The sequence below is a fragment of the Lagopus muta genome, chromosome 1 (assembly GCF_023343835.1).
Source record: "Lagopus muta isolate bLagMut1 chromosome 1, bLagMut1 primary, whole genome shotgun sequence".
NCBI lineage: Eukaryota > Metazoa > Chordata > Aves > Galliformes > Phasianidae > Lagopus > Lagopus muta.
Genome location: NC_064433.1, coordinates 59,836,534 through 59,852,580, shown reverse-complemented (window position 1 = coordinate 59,852,580; position 16,047 = coordinate 59,836,534). Strand labels below are relative to the sequence as shown.

Here is a 16,047-nt window from a genome sequence, read left to right as displayed (position 1 = left end):
CAGGATCACCCACCACCCAATGCTTCAAATCAGCATGGCTTTAAAGTGGCTGGTGTGAAAGGACTGATTTTCCTTAAGACATGCCCTTCTACAATTACTGCAGTCAACGTTGATAGTGAAGTGGAACCAAAAGCAGCATCTGGAACACTGCAAGGCAACAATATTTGCTTTGAATTTTTTCTATTTTTTAATTCAAAATTTTAAGCAGATATTCATCATTTACAATCTTCCCATGAGATGATGAGACCGACTTATAAACACAGAAAAAGTAAATTCTTGACAGGCTTAGGAATCAGGATGTATCAAAGATAAGGATCTGACTTGGAGCTCTACAATCTTACCTTCTTCTGAAGAACGTTAACTTTGCGTTCCTTCACCTCTAACATATCCTTGAGATCATGGATCTCTCCTGCTTGAGTGCCTTTCTCCTCTGCAATCTCCTGAATCTGCTTTGTCTTCTTATTTAGCATGGTCTCTTTCTCCTCCAGACGTAAGCGTAACGCATCCACCTAGATTCAGACATGCAGAAACAGGGTTTGTTTAGCACTGAAGGAGAAAACTCTTACAAAGATAAACTGCACTCCCACAAGGAACCATGTGCTGACAAATTACAAAGAGATTCTGAAAACTAACATCAATTTGAGACTTCAGCATATTTCAGTTTGCAATCAGTTACATGTAGTAGGAGACCAGAAGATGAAAATAATCAGTTGGGTTTTTTTTCCCCCGAATTATATCCAGAACTATACTTCTAACATAGTTCAGTCTTAATGCAGTACAATTTTGGTACTTTTCCCTTCAGAGTAGAAGCTAGCACCATACCAGCAGAGGTTCTCATATATGTAGGAAAATTGACTCTTTTATTTGAAACACTACTAATGTTAAGAGATTTAAATTCGGAATATTAGTACTAAATAGTCACTTTATAGTCTATATTTATTGAGAGTCTTAGCTAAGCCTGGACACAATGAAAGTGGCCACTTCAGATCAAAATATGGGACGCAGATTGCTTTACAAAGGCTAAGAATATTTTCACTTAAATAGCAACAAATTAGTTTAAACGTAAGGTGCTTTTTTTCTGTAGGATGCAGCTTTGTGTTAAAGATAAGATGGAACAAATGACATACAACAGGATACTGTGGGTGCTATTTGGACAAAGAAACGGAGCTCCTATAGTCTCAACAACCTTTGAAAGACTGCTAATTCTGTGGTATCCTCAAACTTCAAAACTGTACATTGGGAAACTTTTCCTTCTACACTTGTCTTGCACAAATGAAACACACAGACTGCAACACAAAAGGAATGGGAGAAGAACTCAGAGCTATCTGAATACAAATTTGATGAGAAGAAAAAGGTCACCACAGAGCACAGACTAATCTCAAAGACCATTGTGGAACATGAAATCCAACACCAGCAACCTGCTCAAGAGACCAAAAGAAACCCGCTGACCCCTATCCACTCGACATTCACACAGAGCTCAAACCTGCCAGCCTGGCTGCTAATCTTATTTGACAGTACCAGATTTGGTTCCTGTTAGCTGAAGCCATTACAGGACATCAGTCACACAAAGTAAACAGGGTAATCACTGAATTTCTTGGTCCTTGTACATAGCAGAGACATGAACTGAAAAGACAACGTGGACATCTCTGGCTAGAGAAACAGTTTAGGTAGACACTTTGCTTGTTGCACTTCGAGCAACATTTAGTTTTAATGTGCTTTTTTGATTCCACTTTATTTCAATTTACTAATGGAAAACCTGCCTCTAAGGCTCTCCATTTACAGCATGTTATACCCACAAAAGCCACTGTTGTTTTGTCTGATTCCTTTTACACAGAGCAACGAGTTCCTGCCGTGGGGCAAAAGGCCTGCCCTGATCTTCTGAGCAGCACCACAGTCCTGCTGCCACCTCGATGTCTGAAGCTTTCCCACTTACACATGCATTATTAAGAGCACATTCCTAACCTCTCACCTAGCAAATAGTGTGTGGAGTACATTTTGTAGTGATACCAGAGAAACAAGCACTACCCAAATATGATATATAGAATTGACAGTGTTTGTAACAAGAAGTTTAGCAGGTAGAGCTAGCTTTCTTTTCTTTAAACTAACACAGAGGCTGATTAGGGATGTCCTCTGCATGTACTTAATATTCAAGCTAATAACCATTTTCATTCATACTTAAAGGGAAACTGAAAATCTCTCTCAAAGGCAAATCCACAGCCTCAACATTTGTGTTACAAAATATTCAAGATATTCCAGATGCCTACAGTATTAAAGGAACACAGAACATCCGCAAACAGAAATTTATCCACAAAAGCTTTCCATTTTCTGATTGATTATTCTCTTTGAACTCTGTATTAGCTTACGGTTTGGAGCAAATTGCATTCCTGGTTTTATTTGTGTGAGGTCCCTGCCTAGGAAACCACAGAAAACACTTTCAGGAATATTTTCAAAGGCTGGCAGGACACACAGTCATTACCTTAACACTATTCCTGGCAGAACACTGCACTTGTTTATTCATGTCAACTTGGTTTATGTATGGCATCCTCCCACAGTGACAAGAATTGAGGGCTGTTGGAGTCAGGTGACGACAATTTCAACAAAGTCAGCTTAAGATTTGTTCTGCATCTGGAAACAACCGGGCAAACAGCTGTTGAGGTGCTGACACCCCTTCTCCTGACTTCTCCGTCCTGGATGGCGTTGTCTTAACCTAGGGTTAACCTAACTGCTTTCACAGTAATAGTGTGCCATGACTTTATGCACGGCAACTAAGTCTCGCAGCACAGCTCAGGCAACTGCTAGTCCTTTGCTTAACAGCACAGTTGCTAACTCTGCCTGCACATACCGCCCAATTTCCCATGAAGCTTTAATAAAATAAGCACATCAGTTGCCATCTTCAACACAACAGCCTTCCTAGCTACAACAGGTAGCTCTTCTCATCCAGGTACCATACATAAGAATTTTCAATTTCTTCACTGTAACAAACGTATGAAAAACTGTGTTATGAATGACTGATATGCCTTCACAGAATTTACCAGTAGCAGTAAATTATACTCCATAACTGTTCCTAAACTACATAGCCATACACACAGCATAGGGAATTCTGAATTTCCAAGAAGAAAATAACATTAGTAACTCCAATTATTACAATTAGCATAAGAAATAATATAATATTTAAACTACATTTAAGTCCTTTAAAAAAATATCTACCTTGGAATCTGTTATTAGATTTAAAAAGTCCACAGTGAGTTTCAGAATTCACTGAAGAGCTTGAGACCACAGGGCTTAGGTTCCACATGTGTTTTTTCTCATTTTAACCACCATCTCTAGTGTACTGTAGAAATCAGGCTATTATTACTATGGTAATAATTTGCAGTAGGGTTTATGAAATTGTCAGTAACGTCTAGAAAAAACAATATTAAAACAATATCTTTATTCCAAGATTGATTGATTCTTCTGTCTAATTTCTTGAGTCACCCGCACAAACCATGGCATAACCATTTGTTTAGATCCATGAATAATGCCATGCTCCATTCAGTCAGATCAGAAGGAACAATTTTCCATACCTTTTATCCAGAGCCTGGTTTTTTTCTAGTGGCAAAATGCAAAGCATTTATTCTCTGTTGCTATCTCTACACTATTGCCAGCAAAAAGGACAGACAGAATACCTACTGAGAAAGGTGTTAAGAGCTTGCTATGACTTCTAACAAGTGCCTGCTATTTTTAAGACAGATGTTGAAGTGAATACAGAAATAATTAAGAAACACACAGGAGATGATGGAACACTGTGCTTAGTGTGTGGGGTGAAATGCTACATTTACGTCACTGTAAATATTGCTATGTGAAGTATCACGCACCTGAAACCACGTGTTAAAAAGAATAATTTCTGTGACGTCCTATAACAAATTAGCAACACAAATTGAGTTTTTTCCCTGATAGCATGGTCAATAGAGAAATGTTTACTGACTGATTTTGAATACAGCAGCCGTTCCCAGAACTTCATTCTCTACTTTTGACATTGATCTTTCTTATGAATGATGTTAGATTTGATTTTTCACCTTGCTATCCAATGACCACAGTACTCAGTCAGGCCTGTAGAAGAGCTGAGGGCAAATCCTTTATGAATGTACAGCTCCTAGTTCTCCGGACAGTTTCAATTACACAAATACCTTGCAGAGCTGAGGCTTTGTGCAGAGGCTGTTTGCTTCTTGCTAGGCCTGTAAGCTCAATAGAGGACACTACCTTCAGGGCTTGATTATGTCAGAAAACAGTTCATCTCTTCTTCCACAATCTCTAGCACATGGTATTAAATACTTTAACATGGCAAACTCAGTTCTCTGAACTGAGAATATGTGCAGGTGTCAACAGAGATCTTGTTAGAGACATCCAATTCTCATTAATATACTCCTCCTTCGTTTGGGAGTCTATTCAAATTCCTAAATGCAAGTAAAAGCCCCAGGAAAGAAAGGCCTATAAAGTATTCTATATTCTAATAAGACATTGGAAGTAAACAATATTGTTGCTGATGACTTAATGTTTGTTTTTTGTTTTTTTTTAAAGATATAAATCTGAATTTACCACATGGAATAGACCAATTACAGTATCATGTCGAGCAGTACATGAAACAGAAAATTCTCACTGATTAGTCTACTAATTGAATAGCACTCATTGAATCCATGTACCAGATAGCACTGAAACAAGCTGAAGAGTTCACTGAGGTATAATACAAACTTTATACGGAAAAATGCCAAAATAAATATTTTTGGATTGTTTCATTGACAAAAGGATTATACACATTTAGAACTATTTTTATAGTTTCCCTCACAAATTGAAAAGTTAACCACAATATCCTCTCCACCCAATAGCCCTAAAGATAAACATGCCACAAATTAGACACCGTTCTTTGTAGTTCTGGTAATGGCAGGTATCAGATCCATCTTTGATACACTGCACCAAGGTAGGTATTGCCATGCCTCCCTGCAGCTTTATTAAAGAAAAAACTGAAAGGCTCATGAAGCCGTGCACTTTTCTGTCAAAATGTTTATTTTAAAATGACTGTAAAATATCATTCCCTTATGAAGATTTCTGCCAATATATGGCAGAAAATGCACCTCTTTTCTTCCTCACACATTCTCCAGGCATCTAGAGATAAGCTATAGAGATATCTTAATGCCAGCCAGTGTTGTCAAGAATACAGTGAGACCAAGCAAGATCTTATGCTCCTATCCTATTTCCAGCAAAAAATATTCTATAGAAAGATGAACATTGCTTTAAGAAAGGGCTGTCGCACAGGATGCAACAAGCATCTTAATGATGCAGTTTATGAATATCTTTCCAACTTATGCTTGAGAGGGTCTCTTGTGAAGACAGAAGAAAGGTGAGTAAGGTGATTTAATTGTTGAGTTTTCTGTCAAGAATATCAGCAAATATGACAAAGATGTGATTATCTTTCAAAAACTGTAAATATCTTGTTGGAATTACATAAAAATTCTCAGAAACATAAATAGGTAATTCTAAATATTCAACTTAACGCTGATACAATGGAATACTCTGATGAATCAAAGGCACTTTGTATGTGTTTAATCCATACCAGATTGCTACGTTTTACTATGGAAAATGCACTAGACTGTATTTGAACTACTTTTCCAGAGAAAGTATACCATTCACAGCTCTATAATCCATTTAAATCTATCAGAGAAGCATCATGCTGAAACAGTTCTGTTAATGTTTTAACTCCATAGCAACTACTTACTGAAAGACAAAGACAGGAAGACAGACAGAAAATTGTCTTTCTCTGTTAGTGTAGATGTTGTGTTTCAGTTATAATATCTGGAAGGAAACAATATAAATAACCTAACAGCAAAAAGTAGAAAACCTCGCTGTCTCTCCTTTCAGGCACATTTTATTATTAAGAGAGCCATATCATGTTTCAGAAATACAGTGAGATGATTTGCTTTTGTAAATGACAATCTCACTTGGAAGAAATTAGCAAATATTTTCAATGATTAGTTAATATTACAAGTCATAGAATAGTATAAAATGATTTCTACATTAAAAAGAAACACCTGCTGCGGCCTTCAGCTAAAGTAAAATCAAAATGTCTTGAATAACTATCAAGAGTAGCTCCCCAGGTTATATAACAATGTCTTTTAGTTTTTAAATATTTTGTTTAAATTACACAATGTGTTTCTAGTAAGTTTGTTTGTAAGCTTCTCACAATACTCAGTGATTTAATATTTTTATATTACTTTCAATCAATATAATGAATGAAAAGCTGCATTTTTTATTTTTAATTACTTTTTAACCTAATATCTACTTCCACATTCAGTCATCCCAAATTATTTGCCTATCTCAAATGGTCTGTTAATATAACCAAGCTTAAACATAGTTTTCATTTTCAACTCGTACTTAAACTGTAATATTGCTGCCTTTGCTTCTGATCTGGAGATGACCCTGTGGATTCTCTCTGCCTTGTTTCCCTACCTCAGTTATGTTTAATAGCTAAATATAGTTTCTCTCTGTAAGACCTGCTTCACTTAGTCTTTCACTATTATGCCTACAGCCCTATTGCATTGAAGGAAATATCATTTCAGTCTTTACATAAAGAATAATCAGATCATAAACCAGAGAATAATCAGAAAAGCATTTTTACATCAAAGGGTATTTTCTGTATAATTTGATTTCTGCAGGTGGCTAAGGCCACGTACACCCTCAGAGTCACTGAACATGGCTGAAGGAAGGCTAAACAAAGGTAAAAGGTGCAAATAAATTCTCTCACACTCTTGTAACATACAATCTTTCTACCAGTGTTAGCCACAAACTTTCTGTATGCTTATTCTATAGCTTAGCTTTTTGCTGGTTTAGCTGTACAATTCAGATATTTTTTGATGCATGACTGCCATCTTTTGGGCTTCACCTAACACTACAGTTTTCCATGGGAGAAGACAGAAATGCTATCTTCACACAACATGCCAAACTTCTTCAAGAACGTCCAGTAGCAATAAATGCATATGCTATACTTATCGTCCATTTGATATTCAAAAATATTGCTGTGATGTTTTTTTGGGGTTTTTTTTTAATCCTCTCTCAATTCTAGCTACAAAGTCATTGAAAATAAATTCCCCTAGCTCAGGCACTGCAACTTCCAATATCAGATGTGCCTAGGAACAATAATATTACTGGATTATATTGTACACCTGTGCATTTATCCATAGGAACACATCTGCACTTTCACACATTTCTTTACCCTCAATTCTTGGCCAAGAGAAACCAAGCACATAAGCAAAGAAACAATGTGCTCAGAACAAGGAATAGCAAATCATTATGGGATTGTACAATTGAAACAGGAAGAAAAAGAATATACTTTTTATCTCTTGCTCTATGGGAAGTCAGTTAAGTGCACAATTGCCCATTTTACCTCCGTCTGCAGAATGGCAGCTCTTTGCTCTTTAGCTGTAAGAGACTCTTTCAGAACTTCAATATGCTGCTTGCTGTCAGAGAACTGATTTGTGAGGGTCTCCAGCTTTGTTTGCAAGGCTAGCAACTCTGTGTCTTTGCGTGACAGCTCCTGTTTCACCTGGCCAATCTGAAAAGAAAGAAAAGATACAGAAAGAAAAAAATAATCGTCATTTTTTGTCTTTGCTACAAAAGTAAAGATAAATTCACATAAGTACCAACAAACAGTATGATATCCTTAACTTGTCTCAGAATTTTGAAGTCTTCAGTTACCTTGAATGGAAGGCCAGCAAAAATTTTTGTCATAAGCAGAAGGTACAGGGAAAAACGGGGGAATGAGAACGTTTACAGTTAAAAATGGCTTTTAACAAAGTCAATCCTAGTCACTTTTCAGAGTACTGACCAAAATCAGTTAGTTAGCAAGGAAAAGTTTTTAACATCGTGAAGGAAAATCATAACAGGAATGTACTCCTACCCTGTAGTATCAAGAAAAGTATCTTTTCTTGATAGAGATATCTAGAGGTTTCTCTTGTATATTACATAACAAAGATGGACATCTCTCCAAAAACTAGAATTTTTCCATTTTATAACTTCAGCATCTTTGTGACACTAAAAAAAACACACCACGCTAATCCCAAAAGTGCTAATGTTCAATGTTTAAAATGTCATGAACAAAAAAAACTGTCCAAGTCATCTTCAATTTTGGGGAATGTGTCAAGAACAAAATTAAACTGACATAAACTATAAATAAGATGTAAATTAAATCAAAATAATTAGAAATCTTGGGTAAATGCGCTTTTATCTTGCCAACACTGTATCAGTAATCAGGGCTACATTCTTTACCAGAGTAATAAAAGAGCATGAAAAGATTTCATTAAGAACTATAGTGTGTTCCATCGTGCAATGGGATATGGAAGCAGGAAAGAGATAGAAGGAAGAAGGAGAATTAGTTTAGAGAACTGTTAGGTAGCTTATCTTTCACTTAATTCAGACATAATAGGATGTTTTTTTCATACTTTTTACTAAAAGCAAATATGCCCAAGAATGAATTCACCATTTATTTAAACAAGATACAAAAGTACTGATGTAGCAGGGCTATTTCTGCCATCAGCTACTGACCAATACAACCAGCGGTGCAGTACTCCTAGATTCAGCACAATGACTGGGATGATCTAAACTGTTTACTGCTAGTGATGGATTTTTTTTTTTTAATTTGATCAGAAAAATCTTAAAAACTTCAGATGACACAAACTTTTTCAATTACTAGGTAGCACAAATTATATCTTTCTTAAGACAGTTTGCTCCTTCTTTAAAAAAACAATTTCTCTGTGGGGTGGGCCATCTTAGAAGAAATGTTTACCCTACATACTAGTGTTTAGATGAAATTTCCTAATCTGAAGCAAACCACATTCCTTTACATTAAAATTCCCAAATGGCACTTCCAGATAGTTCTTTTTAAACATCTGTTTCAGAGAAGTAAATTCACACTGCCAGTGTACTAAAGCTCTCTAGGAAGAATGCAGTGGAATCCAATCAAGTTGCAAAGGAAGTTAAGGCAGCATTAAGAGCTCACATTTCTCTTCTCTTTGTGATTATACGATCACTCAGCAAATGCACTATTTTGAGAGTAAAATTATTGCAAAGGAAAATTCATGCTGCTAAAATGAAACAATCAGTTTTTAAGATATTTTCAGCTTCCGACTTCCATTTTCTCGTGAAAGAATGTTAAGAAGGTTCAGCACATGATTGTGAGACGTTATCAAACTATTTTTATCCTACTGGGGAAAGTCCCTTTGAAAGTCTGGTACCACAATAGGTGCTGAATACTTTTCAAAATGTGCTACAAAGAAGGGAATATTTTACTGCTGAGAATGAATCATATCATTAAAAAGCAAATAAGAAAACAAATAGAAATATTCAATTGAAGAGTGACGTTGTGGACACCAGAACCATGTGAACCAAAGGCAGCTACAGGGCCAAGCAGGCTGTTAGTCCTATGGTTATACACAGTTGTAAAGAAGGTAAGAGAAGAAAAGTTACCCCGAAAGCAAGAGAGCTAGAAAGCCCCAGTGCATGGCCACTGCACACAAAAGATAAATCTTACGGCAGAGACCTCGGCCTGGAGACCAGCCACTCTTTTTTTCAGGTCCTCCCCTTGAACCTCTTTGGCACTTAGCTCTTCCTTCAGTTGCTCTACCTGTCACGACATTGTTATGCTTTTAAATATTTATCAATAATCATCTTTTGCTTAGCCTCTTGCAACTAAAGAGTAAACTAAAGTTACTGAAGTAACTAAAAGTGACAAAGAACTGAATAGAAGAATCAACATTGGTCACTCTTTTTCTCTTCTATTCTTCATTAAATCTTCTCAAATGTTGTATGTCTCTGTGATTTCATACAGGCTGCTGGACAAACATTTGATTATGAAACAAAAATGCATACTTATGGTTATGTTTATATATGTAAAGTATTGGGCACTTCACCCAACAGTTTTCAAACTAGAATTCATGAGGAAACTAGGACAAGTAAAGGGAGATTTTGCAATACAGGAGAAAAAAAAAAGTTAATTGTCAATGTACACTCACAGTTGACTGTACAATACAATATTAGAAAGAAAAAAGAAAGAAAAACACAAATTTTGTATACTTACAAAACAGAGCTGGACAACAAGATGTTCAGGCAAACAGAAGAGACCCAGAAAATATCAGAGTAGCTGACAGATATACAGCTAAGTAGATATACAAAAGCAAATGCACAGGAGGAGAAGAAATATGAGTACTACTAACAAGGGAAGAAGGAAGGAAGGAAAAAAAAGAAAGGGAAAAGAAAGAAGAAAATTGCCTCTTCATTTTCCCAATTCAGAGCTAGCTATCCTTTAGTTTCTAGAGGCAATGCAGTGGGATAAAAGAATGAAGTATAAAAGAACAGATGTGGCTATTTTTAAAGAAACACATACTTCGTACATGTTTCTATTTTAGGTCAAATAATACTTTTTCAAGAAACTTCCTCCAGCATTCTTTTTTGAGACAAGTAACTTCAAGCAGGACAAATACAATAGGTTAGAACTATTCGTGACATGGAGAAATTTTCAGCTTCTTGTTTCAGAGATTTGTGCACTGCTTTTACAAAGTATGCACAAGATAACCAAGAAAAGCAGAACTACTGACAACATACCTACATCTACTGTATGAGGTGGCCTAGACGTCCATTGGAAAATGTTAGGCTTCACTAAGAAACACTTCTTTGAGAGAAAAAAAGAAGCACCTGATATCTGTCTGTTGTACAATTTCAGCTATACAATGACAATACAGTAAGTCTGCATTCATTTTTATGCCTGAGGACCAACGTATCTCACTGCTACATTTGTCCTAAGACACAAATAACCCCAAGTGTATAAATTAATGTTGGCATGATCACTGTTGTAGAATATACTAACATTCTGACTCCACTAGCAGAAGGGGAGGGTAATGGAAAGCAATTCTACTGACAGTTGATGTTCTTCTTAGCCTTTGTGTATAAAGGATAATATATTCAAGGGGTGACAAAAAGAATCGTATTTTTTTCAGTAGGCTACATTTTAAAGGATAGCAGACAAAACCTGTAGCTATAATGGATTATCAACATTCTATAGATGCACACAAAACACTTCTGGAGTAAAAGAAAGTTACAAATGTGGCAGTAAAAGTAGAATTTGGTCCACTGACTCTACTGAACCACTATATTCAAATTTGAATTTTAAATTCTTTTTAATATTTATAAGTTATTTTAGTGGCTCCAGAGCAATATACAAACAAACTCTATCTAACAGAGCTAGAACGGGAACCAAGATCCTAAGTACTTTCCTTAACTGAGCATGAAGATTTATTTCATTTGTTCGCTTTGGCTCATTTTGTCTTCCTACAGTCACTCTTTCTCAATACCTTATTTTTCATGAATTTGGAATGACTACGGTACACCTCCATTTGCTTCATTTCTTCTTCACGCTCCTCTGTGCTCAGAGCTCCATTTGACTTCAACATCTGAATCTCCTCTTCCAAATCCCGGAGGCCACGCTCCATGGAAGAAATTTTTGAATCCTGAAAAGGATTAAAAGAGACAGATAGTGAAACAGATAGATGTTCTGGTAATATACCATAAGAGTAATAAATGAAATAATCTGTTGGGCACGTATCCACCCTTGAAATTTTCTCAAGTTCTTACATAAATCAATCTATACCTCTTTGCGTAGCATCTGGCTGGGCACACAAAGAGGCAATTGTTTTTATACCTTTCAAGGAAAGCAAGACTTTAGTACTGGAAGGAAACATGGCTAGGGGCAGGGACATAGCGTACAAAGAATATATAAAGGACTATGAGAAAAGGTTGCCTTGTAACGCTAAGTCCAGCATAAAACAGAAATTTAATTCTAACTGAATGAGCAGCAAAACATGACTGCAAGTATGACAGGAAAAAAACAGTTTGTGCTGTTAGTAATTTGAGTGAGGTCATAAATGGAGAACAAAACATCTTAAGCAAGGAAGAGATGAAACAATCTAATTTTGAGTGATGAAATAGCAGAGATTCTTGAAGCGTTTTGGATAATACACACAAAATATAAAACATTTCCATTGCTAAAATACATACATCTGGAACAATGAGAAAGCTTACCTACCATTATCCTCATGGCTTTAAAGAATGAACAGAGATTTTCAATCTATTTTCTTTATCATTTCTTTTGAAGTGTTATTTGTTTGAACAGCAGAAATAGATTAATTCAGGACACAGAGCTCCACACATACTTTTTACATGCATGTGCATTTACGAAATGCTGTCTTTAGGGCAGTCTTTTTCCTTCCTTTTTTCTTTCTTTCTTTTTTTTAACTCTGTTCTTCCAAAATATTTCGTTTTTCTTGAAATATGGATTGAATTTGAAGCAATCCTCCATTTTTTTCATAGACCATCTCTTAATGATATTATTTGATAATCAAAATACAGCTGAATAAAAGCATGAAAGACCTTAATATGTAAGTTTTTATCCATGAGTTAACATTGTTCCAATGGACCATTATAAAGATGTAGTTTGATGCTTAATTTTTGATGCTTAAGTTAAAATCAGTAAGGCAGACTTTTGCAACAACAACAAAAAAAACTACAGTAAGGTAAAGTGCTATGCTGTAATTTACAAGAGTATTCAATTTCAGCTCTCACATCATTTCCAAGAAATACTTATATTTCCTTTTAGATCATAAGACTGCTTATTGTTACCAGACGGTCAATTAGTTTTCATTGCTATGGATCATAAAGAAAAATAATAAAAGAAAGACAGTAGAAGAAAGGCTCCAGAGTAAAAAGACGAGAAATGACTACAGAAAATACTGAGATGGAATGGAATGGAATGAGTTGGAAGGGAAAAAAGGGAAAAGTTGGAAAGCAAAAGAAAAAGGGACAGATACAGAAGGTGGGAGAAAAGGAGGGCATGATAATGGAAGAAAACAGTTTGCAAAGACAGTTTCCAATTTTCAATTGTATTTGCCCAGACCTTGCTTGTTTGATGTACTTTATGGACGATCCAATAACAAATATGATTACATAGTCCACCTGTAGTTGAGCTCTTGGCAAATTGCCATTGCTCCATTAGATATCTGAGTTAATGGCTGAAGAATTCAATCACAAATTCACTCATAAAAGTTAGGTTTAAGATAGTACACAGGCACCTCTCCAATTATACAACCTGCTCTTTAAGTGGATTTTGCAGTTGGAGATTGCTAACATCACTGATAGACAAAAAGCAAAAAAAAAAATGGCATTTCAAAGGTTGATACTTTAAAAAGAAAGCAACCCACATCATCATAAAGACCTAACAATCCACCACCTCATTCTTGTAACACAATGGACTCTTTGGTAACTGAAAGGAATCTGGATATGTTGCCATAAGCAGACAACAAACAGGTTTCTATTGTGTCATGAAGTAGTTTTGTGTTTTCACTGGTCTTTATAAGATGCACAATAATACTGATAAATTATATATGTATTTATATATATGTTTTTTTAAATTAGGAGATTGACAGAAGTATATAGCATTTGAAGCAGTCTATTTTGCTATGAAAACTCATTTTACAAAGAATATTCTCTCCTGCTGGCTATATGCAACTGTTTACCTTCATCTCAATAACAGTTTGCAGAGCCTTTGTCTTGGCTGAGTCAGGAGCATTTTCAAACCGTCGATGTATCTCCTATGTGAGGAAAAAAACAAAGCAAAAGTTAGCCTAAAGGCATTTTGTCCCATTTATCAAATACAAACAAAATTACTACAACCTACTCTTTCTGATATATGGCATAATTTAGCTGCTTTCTGAAGTTACGAGTTCATGTGTTTTATGATCTCTTACATGAAAAAAAAAAAAGAGTATACAAAAGCTCATTGAACAGAACCATCATCACAGTGGAAAAGAAACGAGAAACTGCATATCTGACCACCTACTTCCTCCAAATAAACTGTTGATAAGGTAGTTGAATATATTAAAATAAATCTGTCATTTGCCTGGTAATCTAAACTGTTAGTATTAATTTAACTTCTGTTAGATTAATATAAACTGTTAGTATATTCTCACGGAAGGTATATATGTCCATTACTTAACTAGATGTGTACTGAAAACAATAATGCTGTGGTTTCAACAAGCTTTAGAGTGCAGCTGATAACTTTTTAAAACTTTTTACCGCATAGCAGCAACATTTAATGGCATGTGATGAAAATCCTTCTCCGCTGGAGCTAGAGCGTAGCTCAAAGCACAGAAATGAATATCACCTTGTTCTAGAAGATCGGAGCGTGCAAACAGGAGGTTAGAAATGTCCATGTGATATTTCCATTTATGTGAATTTACAGACCTAGCATGTTTCAAAGGGCTCTCAATGGAATAAAATGGAAAATGCTAGAACACTAAAACAGCTTGTTCTCTCATATAAAGTAGGTACATATTTCAAACCAAACAAGTGCAAATACAGAGAGAAACAGTAACTACTACTTTATTATTTTTGTCAAAATATTATCCTTACATCAACACTAATATTCAATGTAGGCACACGGATACATTTAGAATGTATTATATGACTTAAGAGTACCTTGGTGCCTATAGCATAACTAATATCAGTTAACGTAACCATCTGTTTACATGCACATAGGTTAACCACACACTCCCATAAGACCCCTGCAAGACAAGTCCAAAAAGCCATCCACAAAGTTGTGTTTTCAACAGAGATGGGAAAGGAAGAGATAACATCTTTATGGTAGTCATATGGTAGTCAATTATCTGAACAAGAAAGGTATAGAGTAGTATAGAAATTTCAAAATACTGAAAATATTACTTAACTACATTAAAAATAAATATTCTTACACAGCTGCTGAAATGAGCCAGGCAGAAATGTGCAGCCATGTGACAAGAGCCACAGGAAGAATTTTCCATCAGTTTGGCACAAGGAGACTTTCTCAAGTTTAAGCTTGTGAATGGTAATAACAACAAAATCCAGCAGCAATTTTGTCTTTAAATACTGTATTTATGGATTTACTGAGAAAGTGTTTTTAGAAGTATGCTTGCAATTTAGAGTGATATTCCCTGATAAAAGGATCTTGGACAAACAAACCAGAAACAACCCTCTCAGTTGGTTTCTCTCAGTTGGTCTCTAACAGTCTTTCACAGCTGCCTTCTGGTAGAGGGTCAGAGGCATGCTTCTTCTTGCCTGCAAACAGATACTGCTTCTATCTCTTCAGCAGGTTGTAAACCAAGTGAGGAGGTCATTTCTCTACATTAAAGATGCTGATGTTAAATCTTGGGGAGGGCTTGGGGGAACACACACTGAGAACACTTCACTGAGATGCTTTTTCCAGGGAGTTGGTAACACAGCCTTCAAAATCTTGCAGAGATCATCTCCTTAACAATGTTGTAAGATTTCTAAAAGCAATCAGCAGCCTTTCAAAGAACTGAACCTTTATTACCCTGTTTCTTATGCCCACTCTCGCTAAGAATAAGAAGCTGTCAAGACACAGTATTTCATTGTTACAAAGCTGGAGTAACATCCTCATGTCACCATGTCCGGCCTCAGCATTTCAGTGAAACACATCAATGAAAGTACTTTTCCAGTCTCTCCACTACTCGCTATTCAACTATGTAATGAGATTCATTTCATACACTACTATGTGGTGCTAAAAAAGAAGCTCCTTATGAGCTTGAATTTGCTTTACAAACATTTCAACAGGAAGTCCACCTTACAAGTTCCCCACATGAAACTCAGAGCTATATCTCATCGCTTTCAATCAAAAACCATTGTACCATATACTGTCTTTATAAGAAGAAGCTACAATAAGCCTCTAGCACTCAAAAGAATTTAGAAACACAATGAGAAGCAGTCCAATATCCACCCATTTACTCACTACTCTCACTAGCTGCCATCACAAAAAACTCTTCAGTGATCTTGGTCATCCTCCACAGAGAATGAACTGAACTAACTGCATTTCCTAAGGTAACTATGGCATATTGATCCATTTCCAGCAAATTCCATAAACTCTCCTTATTGAGCAGATTCAAGGATTGCAGCACAATCCTATGATTGGCTATCAGTCCT

The 16,047-nt window shown here is 35.9% G+C and overlaps 2 protein-coding genes across 11 annotated transcripts in view; one reads left to right on the top strand and one right to left on the bottom strand.

The window, feature by feature from the left end:
* The window catches only part of NINJ2 (ninjurin 2), a 512,961-nt gene that overhangs the window by 225,426 nt on the left and 271,488 nt on the right, over window positions 1-16,047 (top strand). The window lies entirely within an intron of this gene.
* The window catches only part of ERC1 (ELKS/RAB6-interacting/CAST family member 1), a 292,700-nt gene that overhangs the window by 196,325 nt on the left and 80,328 nt on the right, over window positions 1-16,047 (bottom strand). For 6 of the 10 annotated variants that reach the window (XM_048942961.1, XM_048942954.1, XM_048942986.1 and 3 more), the window contains exons 4-8: window positions 13,590-13,664; window positions 11,373-11,528; window positions 9,566-9,649; window positions 7,415-7,582; window positions 342-509 (exon numbers count right to left, since the gene is read on the bottom strand). In XM_048942961.1, the coding sequence (XP_048798918.1) occupies window positions 342-509; window positions 7,415-7,582; window positions 9,566-9,649; window positions 11,373-11,528; window positions 13,590-13,664 (651 nt within the window). The remainder of the gene's footprint in view (window positions 1-341; window positions 510-7,414; window positions 7,583-9,565; window positions 9,650-11,372; window positions 11,529-13,589; window positions 13,665-16,047) is intronic. The other 4 variants (XM_048942974.1, XM_048942983.1, XM_048943005.1 and 1 more) reach the window with 1 other exon arrangement.